This window comes from Callorhinus ursinus, unplaced genomic scaffold (genome assembly GCF_003265705.2).
Source record: "Callorhinus ursinus isolate GAN/ISIS: 27379988/994484 unplaced genomic scaffold, GSC_fseal_2.0 scaffold4, whole genome shotgun sequence".
NCBI lineage: Eukaryota > Metazoa > Chordata > Mammalia > Carnivora > Otariidae > Callorhinus > Callorhinus ursinus.
Genome location: NW_027397066.1, coordinates 150958334 through 150985512, shown reverse-complemented (window position 1 = coordinate 150985512; position 27179 = coordinate 150958334). Strand labels below are relative to the sequence as shown.

Below are 27179 nucleotides of genomic sequence, written 5' to 3'. Positions count from 1 at the left end.
CAGTCACCAGGTGGTCCCCAGCTGGAGGGCGGGGCCCTGTCCCAGCCCACAAGAGAAGGTCATTTTCCCAGCCTCCTGTGGGTGGGGGGGACACTCACAGGGCAGCGTCTCAGCGCTGTTCTTCTGGATCATTATGCAGAGCTGTAGCACCAGTTGGGGGGCGCTCTCCAGGAAGGTCTCAAGGAGGCGCAACATGTTGACGTCTGCATATTCGTACATCATAGCCCAGTAGAAGCGTCGCTGGTGTTCCTTCCGCCGCTGGCTCTGAATCCCCAGGTACATGGTACGGATATACCTGCCGAGAGAACAAGACAGAACACAGAGAGCGTGGGTAGGAGCAGGGAATGTGGAAGGGTCACGCCATTCCCCCAAACCAAGACTGCCTGTGCCCATGTCCCCTCCTTCGCTCTGAGGTTTTCCAGATGCTTGGACCAGGGTTTTTTTCCCCAGCCCCCAGAGAGGGTGCTAAGGCTTTGGGGTGGAGGAGTTGGGGGTGGATGGGATGGGCAGGCCAGCGAGGGGGTGCTAGGCAAGTCATCCCCTTCCTGGCCTCAGTTTACTCATCTAAAAAAATGAGAAATGAGAGAGTGGGACCAGATGATCTCCCAGAGCCTGCCAGTGAAGCATCACAGGTGAGCTCTGAGGCCATGTGATCTTTCTCACATTCGGGACCCCAGGGGGAACATTCCAGCAGGATTTCACGTCTACCACACAGCCCTGCCCCCTCTCTGGGGGAGGAGGAGAGAAAAGTAGCATTTGTGAAGCTCCTACTAAGTGCCACTGGCTGGCTGGCCACGTGGTGCCAGGGTCCCGGGTGACAGACAGGTGTAACTCCCACGTAGGACAGCCAGGGGGCCCGGCACAGGCTCCACAGCTGGACGGTGGAATGACGAGGAACTGGCCCCCGGCTGTTGGACACCAAAGCTCAAGCTCTCCACAAGGGAGACACAGAACCTGCAATGGAGCCTCTGTCCAAGGGTGGCATAGGACACAGTCACTCTGATGTACTGACCCTGCTCCGTCAGGGAGGGACAAGCAGCAAAGAAAGCGGGTATAGGTGGAGGGCACGGGCTCTGGATTCAAATGCTGGCTGGTTCTGTCATTTGCTAATTGTAGGATCTTGGATGAATTACCCCAACTCTGGGTCCTTGTTACCCTTCTTTAACATGGAGAAAAGGGTCAGCATCACGGGGCTGGGGGGAGATCAGGGAGATAATACGCATGGTGGACATGCATCCAGGGTCCCTCATGGATGGCTCACTCACAGCTGAACTTTTGGAAGCTGTCTCTAAGCCACAGTCAAGGGGAGGATGAAAGGTACCATCTAAGTCAGCCAGTGGCCTCTGAGGCTGAGCCCGGGCCAGAAAGGCCAGCAGGACCTAGACGAAAGCGAGGTTCAGGATCCAGTTAGGATCAGGAACATGAACCACACACAAGGGCCACAGCCAACAAAACAGAACCACATGTGTGAGGGGTTTTGTTTTGTTTTGTTTTGTTTTTGTTTTACATTTTTAAAGTAAAGTGTTTTATTCCCCTAGGTCCATAAAAACAATGTAAATACAAGCAATCTGTACGTCTTGTGTGACCTTGACTGTCCCCTGGGAATGTATATCACTGTGCCCTCTAAAACACTGGGCCTGAATCATCAAGGTTGAGAGAGCAGGGTTGATATACTATGTGGTCCCTGCTGTCCTCAGGCAAAGTCAGCTGCCTACTTGGGGCTGCTAGGCGGTCCCTCCTCTCTGTCCCCATCCCCACCCCCAGCCTGGTCCCCGCCATCACCCCTCTTGCCTGAATCAAAGCAGAAGCCTCCTAATCGGCCTCCCAGGGTCCACTCTTGTCCCAGAACACAGCTGTCAAGGTGCTCTTTGAAAATCATAAATGCAATCATGTCATCCCTCCCCCCACCCCCATCCCCGCTTCTTTCAATCCTCCCACGGCTTCCCATAATGCTAAGAATAAGATCCAAACCCCTCCCATGGTTCACGGGACCCTGCCTGCCCCTCCAACCCCACCTCCCACCCTCTCCCCCACCCTTTCTTGTGTCTCCTCTGTCTCTTGAGGAGCACAGGAGTTTATCTACTGTTCACACCATCTCCCTAACGTCAATGGAGGTAGAAGGAAGACTCCTATTTTCCAAGGCTGAGGGGTCCTGGTGGGACAGCACTGTCCTGACACTGTGAAGGTAGTCCACACCCATGTTTACAGCAAATTCACGAAGAGCATCATCAAGGCAGTCACCGAGAGGGGCTCTAAATCCCCCCAGCCCCGAGCAATGGGAGGAGCGGGGAGTCGCCTAAGACCTTATATCAATGTTACAGAAGCTCATGCTCTAGAAGCAAAGATGCAAAAGCATGCATTTATAAAAGAGCTTAAAACTCTAAAGAGATGTTCCTCTCCAATTCCAAGATGTCGGGCCTCCCTCCAGAGCGCTAATCATGTAGTGGACCCAACAATGAACAAGCGCTCCAGGGTCCCCTGGCCCGTGCACCGGGACACAGAGCAGCCCTACTGAACCACTGGTGTGACCTACAACAAACACCCTGGCAATGAGGAGCCCCCATCCCACACCAGATGAGTAATACGGATCCCTAAGAGCCTTTGCGCGACAGTATCTCTGAAGAGACCCACCCAGGGAAGCTGGCATGGACACTGTATTTCCCTCCTGATGCCCTCCCTGCAGTGAGCGGAGCGGCAGTCCTGCCGAAAGTAAAGTGGGCAAGGCTGGGGGCAAGGGCGGAAGGCAGGGTGGCCTGCGTGGGGCCTGGTGTGGGGGCCGCAGGTGCCCCAGGCCAGGCCTCTGCTAGAGTCCTGCCAGGCCTCGTGGGGCATGTCTGATCATTGTCATTTAATTCACGGGGAAACTGAGGCTCTGGAGTGAAACAGAGCACTGAATTCTGGTTCTGTTCCAGGTTCTGTCGCTTACTGGCTGTGGTGTGTCCCACGAGTCATCTTCCCCAAATTAAGGGACCAGGGGGAAGCTGGGAAAAAGGCAGGGATGTTGTTGGAAAGCTACAGGGTCACTGAGAGAAAGAGAGACAGAGAGTGAGGCAGAGAGATACAGAGACAGAGAGAGAGTGAGACAGAGAGACACAGAGAGATACAGAGAGAGGCAGGGAGAAACACATACACACAGAGAAGACACACAGAAAGAAAGAGAGAGAGAGATGTGGGAGGGAACGGAAAGAGAAAGAGAGAAAGGAATGGAAAGCAATGTCACAATTTGGGGTCTGAGGGAGAGGACCAACTGGAAGAAGTCATAGCAAAGATGAATTTGGGCAAGGGAGGGCTTGCTGTAAGGAGATAGGGTCACAGGTAGTCTGGGAGGGGTTGGGGAGCATCCAGGGTGGAAGGAAGGGCCGAATTGGCCAGATCTGAGGGTGGCCTGGGAAGGCAGAGCAGTGGAGGACAAAGGTGCGCTGGCTAAGGTCGGAGCTGTGAGTCCAGAAGCTCCACACGCACCCAGAACAGTCACGTGCCCAGGGGAGCCTTGGTGCCTTGGGTCTCACAGGACAGCTGTGGGTTCCATGACCCCAAACTGAGCCCTACCCACGTGAGGCAGCTGCAATGCACAATGCCATGTGCCACAGACTCCCATAGGGACCAGATCACAAATTTATACGTCTCAGGGGTACACTCAGACCACAGACTCTGCTTCTCCCAGCCTCACAAGGTGGCCCAAGGTAGAGGAATGATTAGGAGGCAGAGCCAAGCCTACTCGTCCAGGTTTCAGGCCAAGGTAACATCAGCACTCAGATTCACCTAGGTCTGCCCTGCCAGGGCAAAAGGAACACTTGATCTACCCCCTCCACCCCCATTTTCCCCAAGCCGCAGGCCCCTGCACCCAGCATGGCCATGGAAATGGAAGGCAATGAGCCCAGAACACAGTGACTCGACTATAATGTCTGCCGGAGAAACCAACGTTGAATTTCTTCTGTGAGCGCATCGCAAGGTGTGGGAAGAAACGAGGGTGGGAGTGGGCCAAGTCAGAGCCTCTCCCGCCCTGCTGATGAGCAAACAGATGCCGGCAGCCCAGAGTGCACCAGGATCAAGTCCAAAACCAAATTTGGAAATCATGCCTCCTGAGACCCCAGCTCACACGGCCTCCCACCCTGTAGTGGAAGTGACATCGCAGAATCCAGTTCAGGATTTCCCAATCGAGTGCCTTCTACCTAATTCCACACCCTCTGGCTCCGGCACCCCCCTCCTCTATCCTTGAGTCCTTGGGTCCCCAGGAGGCAACTGAGGGTGCGTGTAAAATCCAGAGTGGGTCTAGGTGACCTCTGAGGTTGCCCAGCCAGCTGCCTCTGCTAAGCCCCTATGCAAAGTGTGGCCACAAGGTGGCGCCAGAGCCTAAGCGAAGCAGGAAAGCTGCTCCGCGAGGTGATCTCATCCCCAGCAGGCAGCCTCCTAAGGCCTGCACCCTTCCTTCCCTCAGCAGCACGGGCGTGCAGGTGGCAGGCGAGGCCCAGGGCAGGGCCGGATGTGCTGAGTCCCCACCAGGTAGGCTGCTGCTCTTCCAAAACCCTCATCATCCCCCCTTCCCTGGCAGGTTCCGCGAGCTCACCATCTCCTGGACATTAGTTCAGGACATAAGACGTCCAATTCTCTTCCTGGATTTGCTTCCACATCTTATGGTCCGTGTCACGCCATCTCTCTCCTAAGAACACCGGATCGTGAAATTCATGGGTCTAAAAGCAGGGAGGCAGCGTGTCATCATAGAGCAATGGCTCAGGAAGGCTGGACCTGGTCTGCAGGACCACATGGCCTTGGGCCAGTCACTCCCGAGCCTGGGCCTGCGTGATTCACGATCACAGAGGGCAGACTGGAGGACCTCAAGCTTCCAGCGTTTTTACAACTTAATCCTTTTAGAACTTAAATGAGTGGCTTCACTGAGTCTGAAGTCTGGCCTAGCATCTTTATAAATAATAATAACTGATGTTTGTATGGCATTCATGTGCCAGGCACTGTTCTGAGCATTTCCTACTTATGAATCCATTTAATCCTCATAAGAGCCTCTGAGGTAGGTGCGATATTACCCTCATTTTTCAGATGGCAAACTGTAGCACTGTGCTTAACGGATGGTCCTCAGTTTACCCAGCTAGGTAAGTGGGTGAGCAGGGCTTCAGGCCCAGCAGTCTGGCTTCAGGGTCAGTGCTATTAACTCCTACCCATGTGCCGACCAGGGATGGACCATTTGCCTCTTTTCTTCTGAACTTGGTCCAACTTGTTCCCCTTGCTACAGTGGAAAAGCAGACCGCAGGGCTCTGGTCCAGTTCTTCGGGGGGCTGTGTTATCTTGGGGACATCTCCTAACCTCTCTGAGCCTCAGCTTCCATATCTTTGAAATGCCTGGCCCGGACGGGGACTCCAGGAGATGCTGAACAAACGAATGCAGGCAATCATGCCCCCTCCAGGGGTCACAGGGGCTCAAATGCCTGTGAGACTATCCGGGAGACCAGAAGGCTCAGAGGGCAGCTGTCGCTGCCTCCCAAGGTGCTCTCTTCCCATCTTTCCTTCAGCCCACTCTGCTTATTCTCTCCTCCTCAGGTCTGTCTCTTCCTCTTTGTAAACCAGGGAATTGTCTATAGCTCCTTATATCTGCCTCCAGAAGAACTTTCCAGTTCTCTGAGCACATTCTCACCCTTATACCAGCCCCTTGAAGGAAGATACTTTGTTATCTTCTTTTTCCCATTGGCTCATCTGAGGCTCAGAGAGGTAGAGTGATTCCCCTAAAGTCGCACAGCCAGTCATAGTTCAGGCAAATCAAAGAAGGTCTTACCCAAACTATGTTGCCCCACTGGGAGTTAGCTGTAGTTCTGCCTAAAACTGGCCAAGATGGGAAATAAGTGATTTCTAAAAGAGGCAGGAGGCTGAACAGATTTGCTATCTGGGCCTACAGTCACCTGCTGCTTCCTGTGACACTCTCGGAAACAGTATTTTGAAACCTCTGATTATACAGAACAACCTGCCCTCAAAGCCCCAAATGGTTTTGTGGGGTCTGAAACTTAGAGAATCCTCTTTCAGAAAAATAGAGTCCACCAAACATTTAAAGTAGAAAAAGCACCAATTCTACACTTTTCTTCCCATTCACTTTATGAGGTCAGCATTCCTATGATATCAAAGCCATACGAACACTGTATAAGAAAATAAAACCAGAGATAATATCCCTCATAAACGCAGACGCAAAAGTCTTCAACAAAATATTAGCCAATCAAATCCAGTAACAACATATAGATAGAATGATATGCCATAGCCAGTTGGGTTGATCTTGGGAATGAATATAAGGTTGATTCTACATGCAAAAATCAATCCATGCAATCAATGATATTAATAAAACAAAACACACATTACATTAATTGATGCAGAAAGAAAGCATATGACAGAATTCAACACTGATTCATGATTTATTTTTTTAAAGATTTTATTTATTTATTTGACAGAGAGAGAGAGAGACAGCGAGAGAGGGAGTGCAAGCAGGGGGAGTGGGAGAGGAAGAAGCAGACTCCCTGCTGAGCAGGGAGCCCGATGCGGGGTGGCGGGGGGGGCGGATCCCAGGACCCTGGGATCATGACTGGAGCCAAAGGCAGACACTTAACGACTGAGCCATCCAGGCGCCCCCATTGAATCATGATTTTTAAAAAAAGAAGAAATTCTCAACAAACTAGGAATAAAAGAGAACTTCCTTAACCTGACAGATGAAGGACACCCACCAAACCCACAGTTAATATCATACTCAAAGATAAAAAGTTGAATTCTTTCCTCTTAAGATCAGAAACAGGTAGTGATGTCTACTCTTAACCACTAGAAGTACTTACTACTAGAAGTCCCAGTCAGTACAATAAGTCAAGAAAAAGAAATAAAGTATATATAGATTGCAAAAAGAAAGAAGTCAGGTTGTCCCTATTTGACAATGACATCCTTATCTAGATGGAAAATCCCAAGGAATATGCAAAAAACCTCACAGAATTAATTAGTAAGTTTAGCAAAGTCTTATGATACAATGTCAGCATATAAAAATTAAATATGTTTCTATAGACTACTAATGAACAATTGGAAATGGAAATTTTAAAAATATATACCATGTAAATTAGCTCCAAGAAATGAAATGCTTAGAAATAAATCTAATAAAATGTGCAAGGTTTGTATGCTGAAGTTACAAAACACTAATTAAAAAAAAATCAAAGAAAATCTAAATGATAGACATACCATGTTCATGGGTTGAAAGACTCAATATAGGAATGATATATAATGACAGTTCTCTACAAATTAACTTATAGATTTAACACGATTTCAGTAAAGGTCCCAGCAGGAGTTTTTGCAGATATAAACAAGCAGATTCTAAAATTTATATGGACTGGCAAAGGAACTCGAACAGCCAACACAATTTTGGAGAAAAAAAAGATAAATTTAAAGAATTCACACTACCTGATTTTAGAACTTACTATAAAGCTACAGTAATTGAGACAGTGTGCTGTTAGCAAGGAGAGAGAAACAGATCAATGGAGCAGATAAGAGTCCAGAAACAGATCTACACATATAAGGGCAACTGATCTTTGTTCAAAGGTGAGAAGATAATTCAATGGAGAGAAGACAGTCTTTTCAACAAATGATGGGGGCACAAGTGGTCCTTCCCACTCAACCACTAACTTAAAATGTATCAGAGATTCAAAGCTAAAACTATAAAACTTTCAGGAGAAAATCTTCATGATCTCGCATTCACGAAGAGCTCTTAGAAATAGGACAGCAAAAACATGAATCCATAAAAGGAAAAAATCGAATTGGATTTCATCAAAATTAAAAACTTGTGCTCTGTGAATGACATTAAGAGAATGAAAACACAAGCTGTGGAACGGGAGGAAATATTTGCAAATCACATATCCCACGAAGACTACGAAGAACTTGTACCCAGAATAGGTACAGAACACTCAAAATTGCCTACTCACACGAAGGAGGGCAGAAGAGCCCAAGCAAAGGAGAAGCAACAAGACTTCCTGCCTTCCTCCTTTGGGCCTGGCCCCGAGCAACTGGCTCTGAGGACAGGACTCTGCTCCTGGCACCCCGGGTGGGATGAGGAATGGCCACAGGGCACTGACTCACCCCCGGGGGCTGCCCTGAGCCTGGGTAGGGGATCAGTGTGTACGGGCTACACAGATTTAAGGCAGAGCCGCCCCCACAGCCCTCCCCCAGAACCCCCCAACCCCTGGTGGACAAACAAGCTGCTGAGGGGGCCACTGGGGTGAGGCTAGGGATCTGCCTGTTGCCTCAGGTAGTGGTCTTAACACTCTCCAGCGGCCACTGCTCACCTAGCACCTGGCTTCTTCAGGACCCCAATTCTGTGAGCTCTTCTACTCCACCCAGGGAGGGCTGGTTGCCTCAGAGGGCGGTGCCTCAGGCCTCCATCTGGTCTGACCTTAGTCCCTAGAGCTTCCTTAGGAAGGGAAGGCAGAACCTAAGACGAGGGGGACATCCTGAAGCAGGAAGCACGAAAAGGTCTTGCTGACACATGGGCAGGACTCCGACTGCAAGTACCAAACACCCGCAGGCCTGCCTTCCTCCTCCGTGCGCACGGCTCCTGGCTCAGGACCAGCTGTGTCACTGTGATAAGGCGGCCCCTCCAGAGCCCATATGGCCGTCAGGGCAGGACCGTGGCCCCAGGAAGCCACTAGAAATCTGCTGGGCATAGGCCAGGTGCAGTCTATGGCCGCCCCTGTGTTTCACCTGCAGCCCACAGGTGCAGAGCCCGCCCCGATGGGGAGGGGAGGCCAGGTTCTAGGGGCAGGGGTGGAGAGTGGCGGTGGACCTCCACCTTCTTGCCTCAGGGGCATCTGCAGACGCAGTGTGATGGCGGAGCTAAAACAAACCGCACAACACAGCTCCTGCCCTCCCCCTGGGGCTCCTGGCGTCCCATCTCCAGGAGTGCGTCTTGGTTGACAGCAGTAGCACTTACCCAGGACATACAGGACTTGACACAGAGACCACCACGTGAGGTATCACCCACAGTCCCCTTTGCCATAAGCTGATGAACCTACCACTGGTCAGCAAATCGCCTCTTGCCCTAGCTGGCGGGGGCCCCAGGTTCCCCGAGTCTCTCCATCCAAGCAACTAGAAGGCAACCTCCTCCCTTCAGCCAGCACAGCGATGCAATTGGTTCCTGGCAATGGGCTGTCCTCTCAGGCCCTGGACCATCATGCAGTTGGCTCAGGACAAACAGGATGCCGAGGCTGAGGTCATACGAGGACACAGCTCTGGGCCCAGCTGCCAAGCTGCCAGGAGGCCCACAGGGCTGGGCCACCAGACCAGGCTCCTCACACACCAAGGGAAGGGGCGGGTAGAGGTTCAGTGGCTCCTGGGGGGGAGGGGGAAGAGCCCAAGGAGGGGGCCGTTCCTCCTTGCCTTCACGACACTGGGAGCCCCCCTCCCTGAGGCCCCGTCCTTCTACCCTCTCCAGGGCCTGCCTCCCTGCCTACAGCATTGCCCCACAGACTGGACAGCATCCTGCCTTCCTGGCCCTTCTCACCTCACTCCTCCCCCTAAACAGCCCTCCACACACCCTTGCTCCCCCAAATACAGCCTCAGCCCTTCACTCCAAATGGCTGTTCATTGCTCCCGAAGTCCCAAACCGCAGAATGTCTGCAGGGTCCGTACTCAGAGGCAGGAAGAGAGGATAGTGTAACAACAACACAAGAGCTCAGAGTAGAAACCTTAACAGCAACGCAGCCAGGCCTGTGGCTTTACCTGCACCATCTCATCTAACCACCCCCCCAGCCCCCCCCCTGCCCCCCAACTGCAGGAAGCAGGCACCATTATCTGCCTTCGGAGATGAGGAAACTGAGTCAGGAACTTGCTGGTGCCGCCTGGCCGGTGTTTGCTGACCCCACACGTGCCCCCAGAGCCCTGGGACCTTTCTTCGTGGCAATAACCACAGGGCTGCTGTGTAAGTGTGTGAGTGGTAGTTAAGACCTGTCACTCCCGTGGGACCCTAAGCCCAAGAGAGCAAGCACTGAGCCCAGCTTTGCACACCTTGTACCCCCAGCCCCTGGCGCAGCCCCCAGCACACAGGAGCCGGCAGAACACCTGCTGACTGAATGAGGTAGGAGGGCCGGGCCTGAATCCCCACCTCCAGAGCTCAGAGCCCCCTGTCTGGGTGGCCGTGCTACCTGGTGGCTCCTGAGAGCCCCGAGGTGAGGAGGCTGGAGAGGCCGGGGGTCTGAGATGGCAGGGGGCCATCAGGGCCTTGGCTCACCAAGGAGGACCCCAAAGCCCCCAGAGGTGGGTCTGGGCCAAGGCCATAGCAGCCCTCAGGCCCCCAACAGCCTATCCAGGGCTGCCCCTGCCCCTGGCAACCAGGCCCACGGGGTACCCATGGCGGGGGCAACACACTGAGCCCTCCGTGGCCAGGAAGTGTTCCAGGTCTTTCCAGAAAGACTTGGAAAGCTGACCTTGAACTCAAGACACACTTTTTCCCTGAAACTAACAATAATGTAGTCATTCACTTGGAGAGCTCTTTACTATTTTAAATAAATGTCCTTATATTTTTGTTGCATTTAAATACAAGTACCCACGCCTCCAGGACCACCGTGATGCACCTTGACTCTTACCAGGGTGGGTGTGGCACACACTCTCTCTCTCACACACACACACGCACAGGTGTGCAACTGCATTCAGACACAGTCCACCCCCAAGAACCCACTCCACACCAACACCACACACGCACGCTGTACGCACAATGTCCCCACACTTTGTACAGAGACATCCCCGGGGTGTACGTACGTGCTAACGACACATGACGTTCATATGTCCACCCTACATCGATGCAGTGTGTCCTGCACAGCACAGACACACGCATGTACAACAGGCCATATACATGTGCGTGCTACACACCTCTAAGCCCCGGCTGTATAGACCCCCGTAGGGTACACACCAAATCCCTGTGTCCCAGCCGACCCTGGAGCACAGAGGGGGTGGTCTCCCACCTGTGCTTCCCCCCCGGCCCTCCAGGGCCACCTGCTCCCAGCCATTCCCTGTCGTCAGGGCCTCCTTGGGGAGGACGGGCAGACACGGAGGACAGAGGGAAAGCTGAACCCACATCCAGCCGCGGAGCTGTCTTCGGTAGCTGTGAGCCCTCTCAGAGAACAGGGGCGCTGCGGTACTAGGCAGGTGATGGGTGAGAGAGGGCTCAGGGGTTTCCAGACCCGAGGACACACCACCCCCAAGATCAAGGGCAAAGCTGGCCTGGCTGCCACCAAAGCACCCAAGGGCTCACTGCTCTCTGAACCTGCAAAGCACCCCCTCAACCCTATTCACACGTATTCCGCTCTGCCCCACCTACGCCTGGCTTATTTGGGAATCCTGACTTGTCGCGGAAGCAGTCCACGGGCCGGGGGCCGCCCTGCCACCGTCAGCCCTGCGTTTTTGTCTGGCCCATCCTTCTTGGGGTAAAAGCACGGCCTCTCTGGCGTCCTTTCCATTTCTGATCACGTCCCGGGGCTAGAAGGATCCAGGGCCGGGAGCCGTGCAGTGGCTGTAGGAGAGCGTGGCCCAAAAGAGGGGTGCGAGAAGGCGGCTTCATGGGGCTCGTGTGGAAACCTCACCAGCCTGGGGCTTGTCGCCTGCTGCGAATTGCTGAGCCGGGTCACCAGGGCCACTCAGGAAGGTGTCGACTGGGGGACTCCAAGGCTGCTGGGGCATAGAAGCTGTGCTCCTGCCTGCATGCCTTTGACTCTGTGCCCAGTAGGAAGCCGTGAGGCTGTTCCCTGTGGGCCTGGGGTGGGAGCAGGCAGCAGGACAGAGCAGAAGTCCTTCCAGTCCTTCCAGATCATTCACAGAACTTGGCGGGGGGGGGGGGTCAGCTCCCAAGTCGTCACAGACAGGGTCAGGGAACAGCCTGCAAGGCTCTACCAGGTTACTATTATCACCATTCCCATTTTACAGAGGAGGACATCGAAGCTGACCTAGATTTGGTCACCTGGGTGGCTCCCCCTTGGCTCTGCATCCAAGGATTCGGTTTCCTGCCACCCCCACCTCTCTGCTGCACCTGCTCCCTGCCCCCCCCCCCGGCCGCACCTAACGGCTCTCCATCTCCAGACCCTCCTGTGTGCCCATCTCTAGGTCTTTGTTGATGCTGTCCGCACCTGCTGGAGAGCCAACAGGTGCGGCTCCCTGTTCCTTCCCACGGAGTCCACAGCCCACAGGTAGGAGCAGGGCCCTACCTCCACATGCCTTACTCCACGTCAGGGTCAAATGATTTTCCTCCCCATCCTCCCCTTGTACTGAGTCCCCATTACAGTAATAGTTCCCATTTATTGGGTTCCCCAGGAAGCCAGGCACAATGTAAGCACTCTACACATACTAAGTCATTTGACAAAAAACTTGAAGACTGTCTACAGTGAAGAAACAGAAGCAAGAGACAGCTCAAGGACACAGTGCCTGGGATTCACACCAGGTAGCTGGGGTCCAGGCGGGCTGCTTCTAACCCGGTACACTATATTCCCCTCTTTCTTATCTTTCTCTCATTCTCCCTCCCTCCCCATCTCATTTACTCCTTTCAACCACCCCATGTGTTGGATAACCTATTAGCCCGGCCGATTTTACAGATCAGGAAACTGAGGCTTAGAGGAATTAAACGGTATGTCCAAATTAGAAAGCCAAAGTTAAGCCCCTGTTTCAGATGTGGCTCTGTCACCTGCCTGTTTTGCGGTCCTCGAGGCCTCTCTCCTGCACTACCATAGCTCTGCTTGCCGCCCACACTGTGGCAACGTCACTTACATAGAGAGATGCCTCCCAGCTAGATCTTAAGCCCCAGGACAGGTATCTGCACACCCAGTGGCCCCGGCCCACCATGGCGACATCCAATCAGGGGTGCTAAGGTAGATACAGCCCCTGCGCTGATGGAAGACTGGTCTCATTTGGCCAAGAGATGCCTGCAACGCCAGCTTCGAATACATGAAATGCACACTCCCCAACATCGATGGCCAGAATGGTGCCAGGGGCTCAGTGAAAAGGCAGGAAAGACTTGGGCTGTACACAAGAGAAAACTTACAACCGGCCTGGCAGGATAATGCTACAATGGGACAGGTTTCCTGCCCCTTTCTGGACAGTTCAGGAAGACAAAAGCAAATCAGCTGGGGCTGTGAGATGTCAGACACTCCCAGCTCACAAACACAGCAACTGCACCTGCCTGGGGCGCTCTCCGTCCTAGCACTTTATTATGGGTACAGCACCGCGCACCCAACACACACACGAGCATATACACATGTGTCCATGCACAAGTCCACCTGTGGACTCCCTCAAACCACTCGAAATGCCAGGTTCAGCTGGCTCAAGGGGACTTCAAGCCTCGCACAGGGGAATGTGTGTGCCCACGCAGCCCCAGCCATGGGCCACGGGCTCTGAGTATGAGCACAGACTCTAGAACCTTCCCCTTCCTAGCTGGCCCTGGAAGCTCTTACCCCCCCCCACCACCACCCACCCAACACACACACACACTCTCCAGCTGAAATGCCTCCGGTGTGGAGGAAAGGTGGAGGGGCTACTTGTCAGCTCACCCCTGGGAGCAGTGCATCAAATCCGAGCTATTTTTAGCCTTTCTCTTCAGTGTCCCTGACAGCAGCTGAGCAGTGGTGGCGTGCTCAGGGCCATACATCTGGGAAAGCAGGCATGAAATGGCATTTCTTTGCAAGGGCCCAGGAGAAATAGCAGGGGGGAAGCAGCATACAGCTTCAGGGAAGGCAGGTGGCTTCAGTGGGTGTCATCCACTAGTCTTCTGCATGGGTCTTGGTGGAAGGGTGGCCTAAGCAACCTTCAACATCCCCGGGCTCAGAAGAGCATAGTGCGGGTGGAAACTGCCCCAGTCTTCCTTGCCTCATTTCCCCACCAGGGCTACTTCTCTGAGACTTGGCAAGAAACTTGATTAAAAATACTGAAACACTTTGAAAACCTGCATATTGGAGAAATGTTTCTTGTTCCCCATTATAAGTGCCCAGAAGGCCAGAGACTGAGGTTTGGGGTGTCGGTTTATCTTTGCGTATCATATGCATGGTACATCGCTGGACCCTTGGTAGGCATTCAGTGTTATGTCATGGAAGAATGAACCGATCAGGCAGCCTGTTAATAAAATCCTTGAGCTCTAGGAAGTTCATACATTTATATTCTAAGTGCCCAGGGCAGGTGTAAGGAAAGCCTCCCTAACTCCAGGCTTGGGGTTGCTTTGAGACCTAGAGCACGGTGCATCTCGGAGGGACTCCTCCCCGCCCTTTTTCCCTCCTTCTCTTGTCCTCAAGCCTCACTCTGGCCCAGCCCAGGTCCCCAGTCCTGAATGATTACGTGAGTGCATTTGATGCTTCGCTCTGGCTGGCACGTGCTCTTTCCAATCAGGCGAGCAAGCCCATCCGGTCCCTAGCACCGCCTTGTGCTTTTCTGCTTGGGAGTGGAGTCACGGCCATGGCCACAATGGGAGAGGCCACTTTGCCGTTCCCCAAATTAGAATGAAGACCCCTGACGACAGGGCCCTCACAGTATTGCTCCTCCCGCACGCCAGTCAAAGGGTATTGCCAGGATCCTACGCAGCCCATGCGCACACAGGCTGCCCCAGTGGAACGGGGGAGATCAGCTCCGCCTAACTGAGGGAAATCCTTCATGGCTGTAGAAATGCCTCACAACTTTGAGAGGGGCGCATGGATCCATAAAGTCAAGTCACCTGCATTCTGCCAGGGGCTTTGGATCATGTGATAAACACAGAAACATGGCCCCCACCCCCCACCAGTGCAGTGGCCCCAGGGAGCCCTAGGCACGAGCGGCAGGAGGACGTGCCTAATCCTTTGTCGTAAGCCTCAGGTGCAGGGTGTGGCTAAAACACTCCAGCGTCCCCTCGCTAGCCCACAGTGGATCTGTGGCGAATGAATGTGAACCGTTCGAGGAAACCTTTGGCTTACCCATATTCCCTCTTGGGGATCATGTATCCCAGGGGTTTACCCTCCCATGGTACCCTTTCATTGGCCCTAGCTTTTCCCTTTCAGACTCTCATGAGCAGCAGTCCAGACCCTTCCCGGCTGTATTCAGGCATTCAACAGACATCACTGAGTTCTGCTGCATGTCAGGTGCTGCGCTAGGTACAGGGGACACAGCTTCATCCCTGCCATTCTCCCTTTGCCCGGAGCCCCCCCCCCCATCCTACCGCTTTGTGGGTCCTGATGGAAGATGCAGTCACTGTCCTGGTGGTGTGCGAGTTTAAACTCGGGCTCTGGGAACCGCCCTCCAGCTGTGAACACTGCCGTGGTGAGTGAGGAGCGGACTGAGGACGACTCGTGTGACAGACTCACTGATGGACTTGACCCTGGCATCAAGGTTTTCCTGCCGTGTCCTGCTGCTGCCCTATCCTGGCTGTGTGGCCTTGGGAACATTCTTACACTCTGTGTTTCCTTCTCAGTGAATGAGCTCACAGGCCCTGGCACTACATTGACCCTGCAGACCTTGTAGGGTCTGGTCTGCTACTCAGAGATCTTTCCAGATCCGTGGTCACCCTGCAGGACTTGGGCCTTCTCCTCCCAGAGCATCCCCACCTACCCACCCCAAGGCTGCTGTCCTGCCTGGGAGAGGCTCAGCGCCTCCCAGGGGTGCAATCCCCACTCCTCCAAGTCCTCTTCTGTATCCTGGCCTGTCTCCAGCCTAGGAAGCCAGACAACGTCCTGTGCGCTGTTTCCTAGGGCTGCCCAGGGAAGTAAGCTAAAAATAGAAATAGACAGTGGCATTCAGTGGAGGTTGCACTGAACCAGCCAGAGAGGCCTGCACACACGGCCAGGTGATGCCAGGCTAAGGCCCACTCGTCAATGTCCTGGGTGGCCCAGCCTTCCTGGGAGGCCCCCCAGAGTCAGGCACAAGAGGGGGTGGCAAAGGCCGGGGCGCTCCCCTGCACCCAGGCCAGAATTCTGCTGCGTAAGCCTCACACTCAAGCTGCTCGCTCCCTGACAGTGTCCCCATTCTCGGCTGGGACACCCGGGAATCCAGGAAGAGTTCTGGCTCAGAGTCAGGAAGCCCGGGCCCCAGGGCTGCCTCTGCAGTTGACCAGCTTTAGGGCCTGGGACTCCTCGCCCCCTCTGCCCGACCCCAGACCCCCATCTGTAAAGTAAGGTGATGGATGAGAATTTCCCAGTCCCTCTCAAATGTCCAGTTTTAAGGGGCAGCCGCGCAGACCCTCTATAACTGCTCCATAACCTCCAGGGAGAAGGGCCCATCTTGGTGACCCGGCTCCGGCCTGCCTTCCCCCTTTCTTGGCAGCAGTGCCATGGAAGAGGTCACAAGAGGTGGGGCAACACCTCAGCCGTATGGGCAGGGGGCTGAGAGCTGGCTCTGACCATGATGCTCACCAGCTCCACCCTGGCTGGAGGCAGGCATGGGAGGCAGTGTCTAGCCTTGGGCTTAGATCACCTGCCAGATGGAGATGCCTCACCTCCTGGGGCTCCCAAGGCCAGGAGGCCACATGAGCCCCTTCTAGGAGCCTGGCAGAGCCAAGAGCACCACCCTATGGCAGCAGTCCTTGGCAGGGCAGAACGGGGCTGTACCAGGGATCACGGGTGCAGGCCTTTTCTGTCATTCCCACTGACCAGCCCGGAGGTGGCTAGAAGCAGAGCAACATCTCAGAATCGATCTCTACATCCATAAAATGGGGATAAGAATCTCTTGTGGATTCTCTTTTAACTTCCTTCAGGTGCAAGTGAAGAAAATAATGTGTCCATACAACAGTCTTCATCTAAGAACACATTCCAAGAACAGAAACAGTCTCCTCCCTCAGACAGAGAACGCTTAATAATTCATTCATTCATACCTCAGCACATTCTGAACAGAATTCGAGATGGCAGCAGCATATGATACAGTTGGCCAGCACCACAGACCCTTCACTCACTCACTTGCCATCCTATCCCTTTCCCAAGATCGCCTGTGAGTAATTGTTGAACATTTTCTGTGAGGCAGGCAATTTGCCTAAAGTCTCTCATGTGCCATCTTAATTAACCCTCATGGCTGTTGCATCAGGCAGGTATTATTTCCATGCCTTTTTGCACAAGAGCAACCTGAGATGATCTGTGACTTGCCCAAGGTCACAGCACAAGGATGGGGGAGCTGGGACTCACATCCAGGACTAACTGTGAGCCCCAGAACCTCAGCAGCACGTTCTAAGGTCCCTCTGGGAAGGTGTTTGCAAAACCGCCAAGTACTGCTCAGTTGGGGTCATTCATCCATCAGTTTCCCCAGGAGAAGCTCTCCTGGGCCAGTCCCTGGACCAACATGGCAACCCACCCCCATCCCCACCCTGCCCTTGGAACTCACGTTCCAGGTGCAGGCAGACCAAAAACAGAGAAGCAAATAAGTAACATCATTCCCCAGGGTGGTGAGTGCTGCAGGAGAAATAAAGCAGTTAAAGGGATAGACATGGAGAAGCGCGTATTCGTGAGAGTGTGTGTACGCGCACGCATGCACGCGGCAAGGGAGGCCTTTGTGGATATGACAGAGGGACCGTGGGCCCAAGTGGGGTGAGGGGCCGAGCCATGCAGAAGGAGCACCCAGGCGGCAGCTCAGAGAGGGGAATGGCTAGAAGAGGAGCAGCAGGGACACCCGCTGGGGGGGGTCTAGAGGAGTGAGGAGTGAGGGGGCATGGGATTACCTGGGGCTCATAAGGAAGGAACTTGGTTTTAGTCCCAAATAATGGTAGTAGCTACTTCTACATTACACATCACGTTGTCTCTTTCTGATCTTTGTCCCCATGTCTCTCTGTGACCTTACAAAAGTCCTTCTACGTCTCAGGACCCTAGCGTCCTCACCTGTAAAATGAGAAGGCTGGTCTGGACAATCTTTACTGCCCTCATCTCCTTCCATGCCATCAGTGGGCATTTGGGACCAGAACCTGATCTTCTCCTGGGGGTAAGGGGCACACCTGGAGACACGTGGCCTAGCCTGGGGAGCCAGCAGCCCATCCTGTGTCCCTTACTCAGGCGATCTCTCTGGGAAGGGGGTGCAACCAGCAGAGTGGTGCTGTCAAGCATCTCCTGGACAGAGGACCCCAGTAGGGACAGGTGTTAGGGAGCCCAGGGAGCCTCCATGGCCAGCCCAAGCTTGAGCCAACATGAAACGGGCCCACGTGTGGCTGGTGGCCTCCGTGGAAGAGGGGATGGGAGGGATGCAGTTTCCTCCTTACAAGGCTTGAGATGGACATGAGGAGGCTGAGCCTGGGGAGGGGGCCAAGGCAAGGAGTCAGCATCTGGTCTCCATGACTGGATGAAACTGGGCTGAAGGCTTGACGGGTGGACCAAGAGTCAAGCACAAGTCCCTGGACCTCTTTCAGTGGGCTGGGAGAGCATGGGGTCAGCTCCAGTGTGGTTCTGAGCCGGGCTAGGTGGCTGGGAAGGAAGAGCCAGCTATAGAGATGTTTCTTCCTTCCCCTAGGCACAGCACAGGGTCTGCAGAATGGCCTCCCGTAGCTTCCCTGCACCCTTCCTCAGCCTTTCCAGAGCCCCACCTCATGCCTAAGTCCCACCTGCCCCCAGGTCAGGCCATTACTGCTCCCTAATGGCAGAACAGTTTCATCACCCCTGAACCCACTATCAGTCATTCCCTACCCCTCTCACCACAGCCCCTGGCAAGTACTACTGTTTTCTGTCTCTATGGGTTGCTATCCTGGGCATTTCATAGAAATGGAATCAAGCCATATGTGGCCTTTTGTGTCTGACTTCTTACACTTCGCATAGCACTTTCAAGGTTCCTCTGTGTTGTGGCACGTGTCCATACTTCTTTCCTTTCTGTTGCCAAATAATACTCCACTGGATGGATACACTACCTTTTTTTCTCTATTCATCAGTTGATGAACATTTGGGTGGTTTCCTCCTTTTGGATACTATGAACAATGCTGCTGTGAACATTCATGTACAAGTTTTTGTGTCGTTGTGTGGTTTCTAAGTTCTCAGCTATATACCTAGGAATGGAATCATCAGGTCATATAGTAACCCTATTGTAACTTTTTGAGGCACTTCCAGGCTATTTTCCAGAGGGGTTACACCATTTTGTATTCCCACCAACAATGTATGAAGGTTTTAATTTCTCCACATCTTTTCCAACACTTGTCTTCATCTGTCTTTTTTATTTTAGCCATCTTGTGGGTTTCAAGTGACATCTCATTGTAATTTTATTTGCATTTCCCTAATGACTAATGACGTTGAACATCTTGTCATGTACTTATCGGCCATTTGTATATCTTCTTTGGAATGATGCCTATTCAAAACTTTGTCCTTTTATAAATTGGCCTGTTTCTTTATTATTGATTTGTAAGAGCTCTTTATATATTCTAGAAACCAGTCCCTTATTAGATATGATTTGTGAATATTTCTCCCATTCAATAGCCTGTCTCTTCACTTTCTTGATGTTTTTTGAAGCACAAAAGTTTTTAATTTCGGTAAGGTCTAACTTGTCAATTTTTTTCTTTTGTTGCTTGTGGTTTGGGTGTCATATCTAAGAATGCTTTGCCTAACCCGAGGTCATAAAGATTTACTCCTATCTTTTCTTCTAAGAGTTTTATAGTTTTAGCTCTTACATTTAGGTCTATGATCATGTTAGATGGTTTTTATGTGAGATGCAAGGTAAGAGCCCAGCTTCATTCTTTTGCATGTAGATGGTCGTTTGTCCCAGCATCCTTTGCTCAAAAGACTATTCTTTCCCCATTGAATTGTCCCAGCACCCTCCACAAATATCAATTGTCCATAAATCTAAAGGTTGTTTCTGGAAAATTCTGTTCCATTGACCAACACGTCTATCTTCATGATAGCACCATACTGTCTTGCTTACAACAGCTTATAGTAAGATTGGAAAACAGAAAGTATAATTGCTCCAGTTTTGTGATTCTTTTTCAAGATTGCCTCTCTCTCTTTCTCTCTCTCTCCCCCCCCTTTCCCTCCCTCCCTCCATCTCTTTCTCTCTGCCTTCTAACATGTATGGAGTGCAGACCAATGTCAAATCCAAGCCTAAGTGTGTCATGTGTATTAACTCATTAACATGACCTGTGAGGTAGGTTCCATCATAGTCCCATTTTGCAGATGAAGAAACTGATGCACCAGGAAGTCAAGCAACTTGCCTAAGGCCACACATGTGGTAGATGGCAGGGTTGGGAGGTGAACCATGTGGCTCTGTTTCTCTGACAGACACCCAGGGAGATGTCAGGGACATGGGAGTGAACCAGTCTGGGCTTTTATAAAGAAGCAACTGGGGTGTAGAGAGGCTTGTCTAAGGTTCATTGTGACAGAGGTGGGATGAGACGCAGGTCTGCAGATCTTGGTCTCTTCTGCCCACACTGGCCACTTCCTTTCTTCCATGTAGCCTTGCATATTCATTCCAATGTGAACTTGCCTTGTCAAAATGGTGGGAGGGACACGGGGGCCATGCGGGGATTCCTTTGGCTCCTGGGCAAGAGGGTGGGGGCCATGATGCTGGACCAGGCTCTACACGACCCATGGTCCTCCCCACAGGGAAAGGGGTCACAACCCACTCCCCAGGGAGCAGGGCCAGGAGAAGGACTGCATGGGGTCACTCTTCCCACCATACTGTATCCCACATCACTTTCTGTCTAGTGGCATCCCTAGGGTTTGTCTCTTTCCCCAAAATGTAAGTTCCAGGAGGTTAGTGGCCCCATTTCCCATCCTTGTGACCATGTGGCAGCCGGCCAGACCCCGGCATGCACATAGCAGGCCTCGGCTGATGCTGGCTGAATGGGATCACTGAGTCATCTCTGCAGCCTCCCTCACTGGGGTCTAGTCCCCCAGCTGTTAGTCGGCAGCTTTCATTGGATTAACACTGCATGGACCTCCCCGGTGCTGGATGCAGCCACCTCCTAGCTGCTGTCACCCCTGCAGAGGGTCCCACTGGGCAGAGCCTGGCATGGAGGCCACATTTGTCTGTGAACCACAGGCCCACCAGCCCAGCAAGAAGGTCAGAGCTGGGATGGCTGAGACTTCCCCTGCTCCAGGCAGGAAGTGGGGCTGCTGACTCATGAGCCACCTGCCTCTGCACCTCCCTTCTGTCTGTCCCAAGACATCCCCTCTTAACACATCTTAAGCCAAACCATTCCTCACTACTTTTGTTCATGCTCTAAGGAATCCTGAAATGTCCTTTCCCATTCAATTGATTAACCCTTCACTATTCAAGACCCAGCCCAAACATTGCCTCTGGGAATTCACTCTGACTCCTTCCCCCATCTCCAGTCCCCCGGGGAAAAGTGCCCCTTCTCTGTTTCCCTTCTCCCACAGCACCTGTCACTATAGCACCCAGTGCACACTGTAAGATAGTCTTAGTTTTGTGGTTTGTGTTTGTTTTTCCTTTTGTCTCCTTTATAAGATCATGAGCTCCTAGAGCAGGACTTGTCCACATAAGGCCGGGCTCATGGCCATGCTCAGCTACTTTCTGAGACTGACAGAAGGAAGGACGGAAGGAAGGATGGATGGATGGATGGAAGGGAGGGAATGAGGGATGGATGGAGGAAGGAGTAAGTAGACTAAATCAGTGGATGAAAGAGACTCAGGGTGCCCTAGGGAAAGCACTGGAAAAGTCACTCAGTGATCAAGCTAGTCTTCAGGTAGCTTTCAGTGAATTAGTGCGGCCCAGACCGCCCAGCTGACAGTTTAGCAAGGCTCCTCCTCCCCCTGCAGGAGCCCCCAGGGGCCGGCTGGGAACCCACCTCCCCACCCTGGGCTCCTCCCTCTTCCCACATAGTTAGGACTCTCATGCCCCTCAAATCCTTCCTGTCACTGAGGAGAAAAATTGTTCAGGCTAATTTACGCGGAGATGATAATGGCTTAAGGTATTATCCCTCCAAACAGAGGAGATAAATGCTTGGAATAAAAGGAATGATGGTCCCTGGAAGCCGTGTTTCAGACAATACAATGACTCCCATTGCAAAGAGGACCCCACTTTCCTTTCTTCTAGAGGAAAGACTGGCTTTGCTTACTCTCACAGGCCTCTTTTCTGTAGAGAAGTCTGTCTGACCAGCCGCAGAAATTCACCCTTGGACCAAAAGGCATACCTCTCCACAAACCAGCCAGAGCAACCAATGTATGCAACTCAGCGCTTCCCCATCTACTATTTCTCTTGAGTCTGTGATGTGGATGAAATAGGTATTATTATTCTCCTTTTATAGATGAGGAAACTGCGGGCTGTAAGGGTGTGGCTCAGTGAATTTCAGCCACGGGGACAGTTAAGGTCATGCCCTGCTGGCCAGGTCTGTCTTCTTGGGATCTCCAAAACCACCCTCCGCAGCCATGGAGGTCTGCTCACTCTCCCTAGCTTCATTCGTCACAGGCACCCTGGAATATGAAGTCATCCTGTTTACGGGGAAGTCACTCCCAGAAATGGCTACCCAGGAGTCCACTCTAGGCCGAATTATGTTCCCCCCAAATTCATATGTCGAGGTTAACACACCTGAGATACACTGAACTTGGAGGCAGAAGCTTTAAAGAGGTAATTAAGATAAATGAGGTCACTGGGGTGGGTCCTGATCCAATATGAGTAGTGTCCTCATAAGGGTAAGACAGACACACACAGGCGAAGGGATGGCCAGAAGAAGACACAGCGAGAAGGTGGTTGCTATGGGCTGAATTGTGCCCCCTCCCACCAAATTCATATGTGAAGCCCTAGCCCCACCGTGACGGATTTGGAGGAAGGGTCTTTAAGAAGGTAACTAAGGTTGAGACCATAAGAGTGAGGCCCTGCTCCAATAGGATTGGTTTCCTTATAAGAAGAGAGACACCAGAGAGCTCTCTCCCTCCACGCGCACACAGGAGGGAGCGCCATGTGAGGGCTCAGGGAGAAGGTGGCCGTCTTCCAGCCAGGAAGAGAGGCCCCACCAGAAACCCGCCCTGCCTACACCTTGGTCGCAGACTTTCACCCATCATAACAGTGAGAAAATGAGTTTGAGCCCCCCAGGCTGTGGTACTCAGTGATGGAATTCATCACAAACTAACAGAATCCTAGGACCATCCATGTAGAAAGGGAGCCTCCTTTTATTCACTCAGGAAACAGGTACCACCTGAGTGCCAGGCCTGGTGGCCATCTGGCAAGGAGGTGGGGTGGGGCACAGAGTGTGGGCCAAGGGGTTCCGAACCCAGAAGTCCAAGTCCAATCCCTTTCCTGCTGTGAGTCATACCTTCCACATAAGCCAAAGGAGGTAACACATCCTGTCTCACTTTGCAAAGATAACAGAAAGCTAGAGGTAGAATGGGCAGGAATCTGGCCCCTTTCTTTACGGCTGAAAAGGCTCCAAGAGAGATGTGCCTCACTGGGATTTACCCCCAGGTCTCCCGGCTCCTGGCCTGTGTTTGTTCTGGCATCTCCTGCATTCCCTTGTGGGTCCTCTTCTATGGCTAGTTGTTGCCAGTGGGAAGGTTGCAGAAAGGAAAGCAGGGGCCACTTGGTTAATCACAAGTTGTGAATCTGCTGAACATCCCTCTGTGGCCCAACGACTAGATTACCTTCCGTATCTCAGTGGTCACTTCCTTGGTTTTGTTTCCCTCTATTTTCAGCCCAGCCTGAGATCCGCCACCAGGTGGATAGTAAGGGTGGATGCTAGTGGCTCACCACGTCTCTAGCCCTGCCTTGGGCCTATCTTCTTGGTCGTAGGGCACCAGTTCCAGCCTTCCTACAAAGTGGGACTGAGGCCTGCCCCACACTCTGAGGAGAAGTTCCCCAAGGAAGCAAAGAGCTCACGTGAGGTGGGAGAGGGTGAGACCCTGGCCAGTCGCCAGCAGGGAGGGACACTCAGGCACAATGGGAGCCCAGCAAGCTGTAGGGAATCAGAAGTCTGCACCCATGAAGGGCATTCCATGAGAAATTCATCAGGTGCCAAAGAAAGGGGAAGGTCAAGCCAATGACTTCACAGAAGCCACAGCCAATAAGCGGAACAAAATGGCTGGCTGCCTCCTCTGCCCCTCCCACCCCACCCTCTGTCCCAGCGGCCATTGGGAAGAGACTGGACTAGAATTTGGAATTAAACTGCCTTCAGCTTCTCAGATACTGGTGAGGCCTCTCTCACATCTGCATCCCCATCAGAAGGAAGAAGCTCGTTCTCTCCTTACAGGTCTTTCCACACAGCTGGGCACCTCATGTCTGGAGGAGGGAGCTTTGAGAAGCAGACCTGAGCTCCACTGAGTGCCCCCTGTTCCACTTACTCCCCTTCACGGTGACAGGCTCCCAGTGATGGGGAGATAAAGTGTCAACGTCTGGCAGCCTCCCAGGAGACAGACAGGCAGACCATGGGATACTGATGCCACAGTCACAGGAAGAAGAAATGAGAGGGCGTACAGGACAGATGGAGACCTCACCTGCCAAGAGTCACTGACCCCCTGCTCTGATGCCCAATCTCACTCGTACAGTGTGTTCTCATGCCTCCCTGGCCATCTAGTCCTGCCAACAGGGACCTTCACCTCATCCTAGGGTGGGCCCCTCCTTCCCTCCCCAGAGCCAGCCAAACTGGGGACTGGGGAAATCCTTGAGGACCAACATTGGCTTTTTTTTAATGCAGGAACTTGAACTACACCAAATTAAGAGCTAACAAGTATACCTAATCTTGGAATCACCACAATATTGTTATTCTTTTTTGTTAAACTGATATTTTAACTTGTAAAAAAAACTAGTGAATGATAGTTAGATTTGTAATTAATCATTGACATTTTCTAAATGTACTAAACCAAAACAAAAAGAAGAAATGCACAGTGATTTGGAAAGTGTGTTGGTCCAATGATGTGCTGTGTGAACTTGAGTAAGTCACTCACCCTTTCTGGTCCTCAGTTTCCCTCGTTTATGTCAGGCTAGAAGATCTCAATGTCTCTTCTTGCTGTTTATCTATTCCCTGAATCTCAAAACAGTCTCCAAATGGACTCTGCACAGCCTTCCATGAGGTTCAATTCTCTGTCTGGATGATAACCAAGACAAGTCATCTGGAAAAGGAATGTTCTATATGTGCCATCTGTGAGGAGCCTGGGAAACAGAGGACCGAACCCTAGGACTCGGGGAGCCTGCTGACTCTTTGGAGCCGGCACTAATGTAATTATGTGATTAGGACGTTCATCTTGGTTTTCACTGTGCTTCATTTGGTTAAATCAAAAGTGACAATGAGCTGCCTGGTGGGTGATGCCATTCTCCCAGGAGGGCCCATTTATTCTGGGCAGGGGTCATCCTGAGATCTGAGTATCCACTAGCAAGGCGGGCAGATTTGTCACATGGGAAGGAGTGTGCCTGCTTCTGTCAGGGTAGAAGTCATAGAAGCTGGGGGTTGGAAAGGCCTGGGCCACCACACTAGCCAACCTCCTTTCCCAGTTGGAGAAGCAGGCCTGGGTTGCTAGCTGACAAAGGTGTTGTCCATTTGCACCAGCGACTTCTCATCTTGGAACAGAGTGACTCACTCCTTCTTCTCTATCCTGTAGGGGAATGAGGATCTCAGCTGAGAAAGTAACACCGAGAGTCGGAGAGCCTCCAGAGAGAGAAAGCAGAAGGAGGTGTTAGGGGGGATCATTTGCGTTCTGGCTATCTGGCTCTGAGGGCTCCGCAGCGAGTCCTGAGAGTGTCCCTGTTGGGGGATGGGTCTCTCCTTCTGTGCAAAAGCTACATCTACGCTTCCATGAGAACATATCAAGCCTAAGAAGGGGGTCTAACCCTCCTGGAGACTGGAGGACATACCTGTCCAGGGCTCCTGCAGCCAGAAGTGGGGAGCTGACGCCCTGAGTTCTGACCACCTCTCCTCAGTCATCTTGGGTGTCTGCTTTCATTGTTGCTCCCCGGACATCGGCTCATGCAGAGATAATGCTGGTTTGCGTGGTTTTCCCTGCTCTCCAGGTCGGCCAAAGGGCATTTTCTAGTAATTCTCCTTTCCCTGCTCCCAAGTGAGCTTGGTGTGGAAACCACAGAAACACAAGAGGGACGGGGCTCCCCCTGCTGCCAAATAGAAAGGGGCTACACTTTCTCTCTTGAGGACCCAGAAGGTGGGGGCAGATAGGAGCAACGGGTAGAAGGTCTAGGGAAACTGGTTTTGCCCAGTGTACTAGTCAGCTCCAGCTGCTGTAACAAAATACAGTAGAACTGACGCTTAAATCACAGACATTTATGTCCCACAGTCCGAGAGGCTGGAAGTCCAAGATGAAGGCACTGGCAGATTCGGATCTGGGTGAGAACCCACTTCCTGGCTTACAGATGGGGACATTCTTGCTGTGTCCGCACAAGGTGGAGAGAGAGAGAGTGCTCTGGCCTCTTCTTCTTCTATAAGGACACAATCTCATGATGGGGGCCCCACCCTCATGGCTTCATCTGATGCTAACTATCTCCTAAAGCCTCATCTCCAAATACCATTGCATGGGACTCCAGCACATGAATTTGGGGGAGCGGGGACACAAACATTCAGTCTGTAACACTCTGTATCGGAAAAGACAGGAGGGAGAGGCTGAGGAATCAACCAGATATGCAGCTGGACACTCCTTCCGGCCCTTTGCTCTGTGTTCCTATGGCTCTGGGAGGAATCCGGGAACGGGTGGGCGGTGGTTCTCAGTGTCCCTTCCAAACATGAGCTATCATGATCAGGGAAGGACTAGGGGGAAGCCCTGAGGAGCACAGAGTGTGGAGTTTAAGATGGCACTCACTCTCAGGAGCTTACCCTGTGCTTACCCAAACCTGAAAGTGACAGTATCCTCGCAATTGTGCTCCGGCATCTTGCTTGACTCCCACTGGTCCTGGTCCTGTCTTCAGCCTGCTCCGGAGTCCAGACTGCCTCGGGAATGCACAGAGGTCCTTTCCGAGGCAGGGTGGTTCAGGTATAGGCTCCTTCAGGATGTCAAGGGAACCCTCAAGCCCGTTAACCCATGAACACCAGGCAGCGTTCGAGGCACTAGCTTGAGAGCCTCAGCCCCGGGAGAAAGGAGGTGTGAGCTCTCCTAAGGCAGGACAGAACCTGGCTAAAGCGAGAGCTGAGGCCTTTCCTCTGATCAGGGAATAGCCCCGTCTCTCCACTGGAGAGCAAGGAAATGAAACCTCGTCACATTTCCACTGTGGGTGAGGTACTCGTGCATCATTAACTTATTTGATCCCCAGCACAGTCCAGCAAGGGAGGCTTGTTCTCAACTTACAGAGAAGGAAACAGGCTCAGAGTTGTGAAAGGATTTGCGCGAG

General features: G+C 52.5%; 1 protein-coding gene across 1 annotated transcript in view; it reads right to left on the bottom strand.

The window, feature by feature from the left end:
* XKR6 (XK related 6) overlaps positions 1-27179 on the bottom strand; it is a 314180-nt gene that overhangs the window by 31159 nt on the left and 255842 nt on the right. Inside the window, exon 2 of the mRNA XM_025873756.2 lies at positions 99-295. Within this exon, the coding sequence (XP_025729541.1) occupies positions 99-295 (197 nt within the window). The remainder of the gene's footprint in view (positions 1-98; positions 296-27179) is intronic.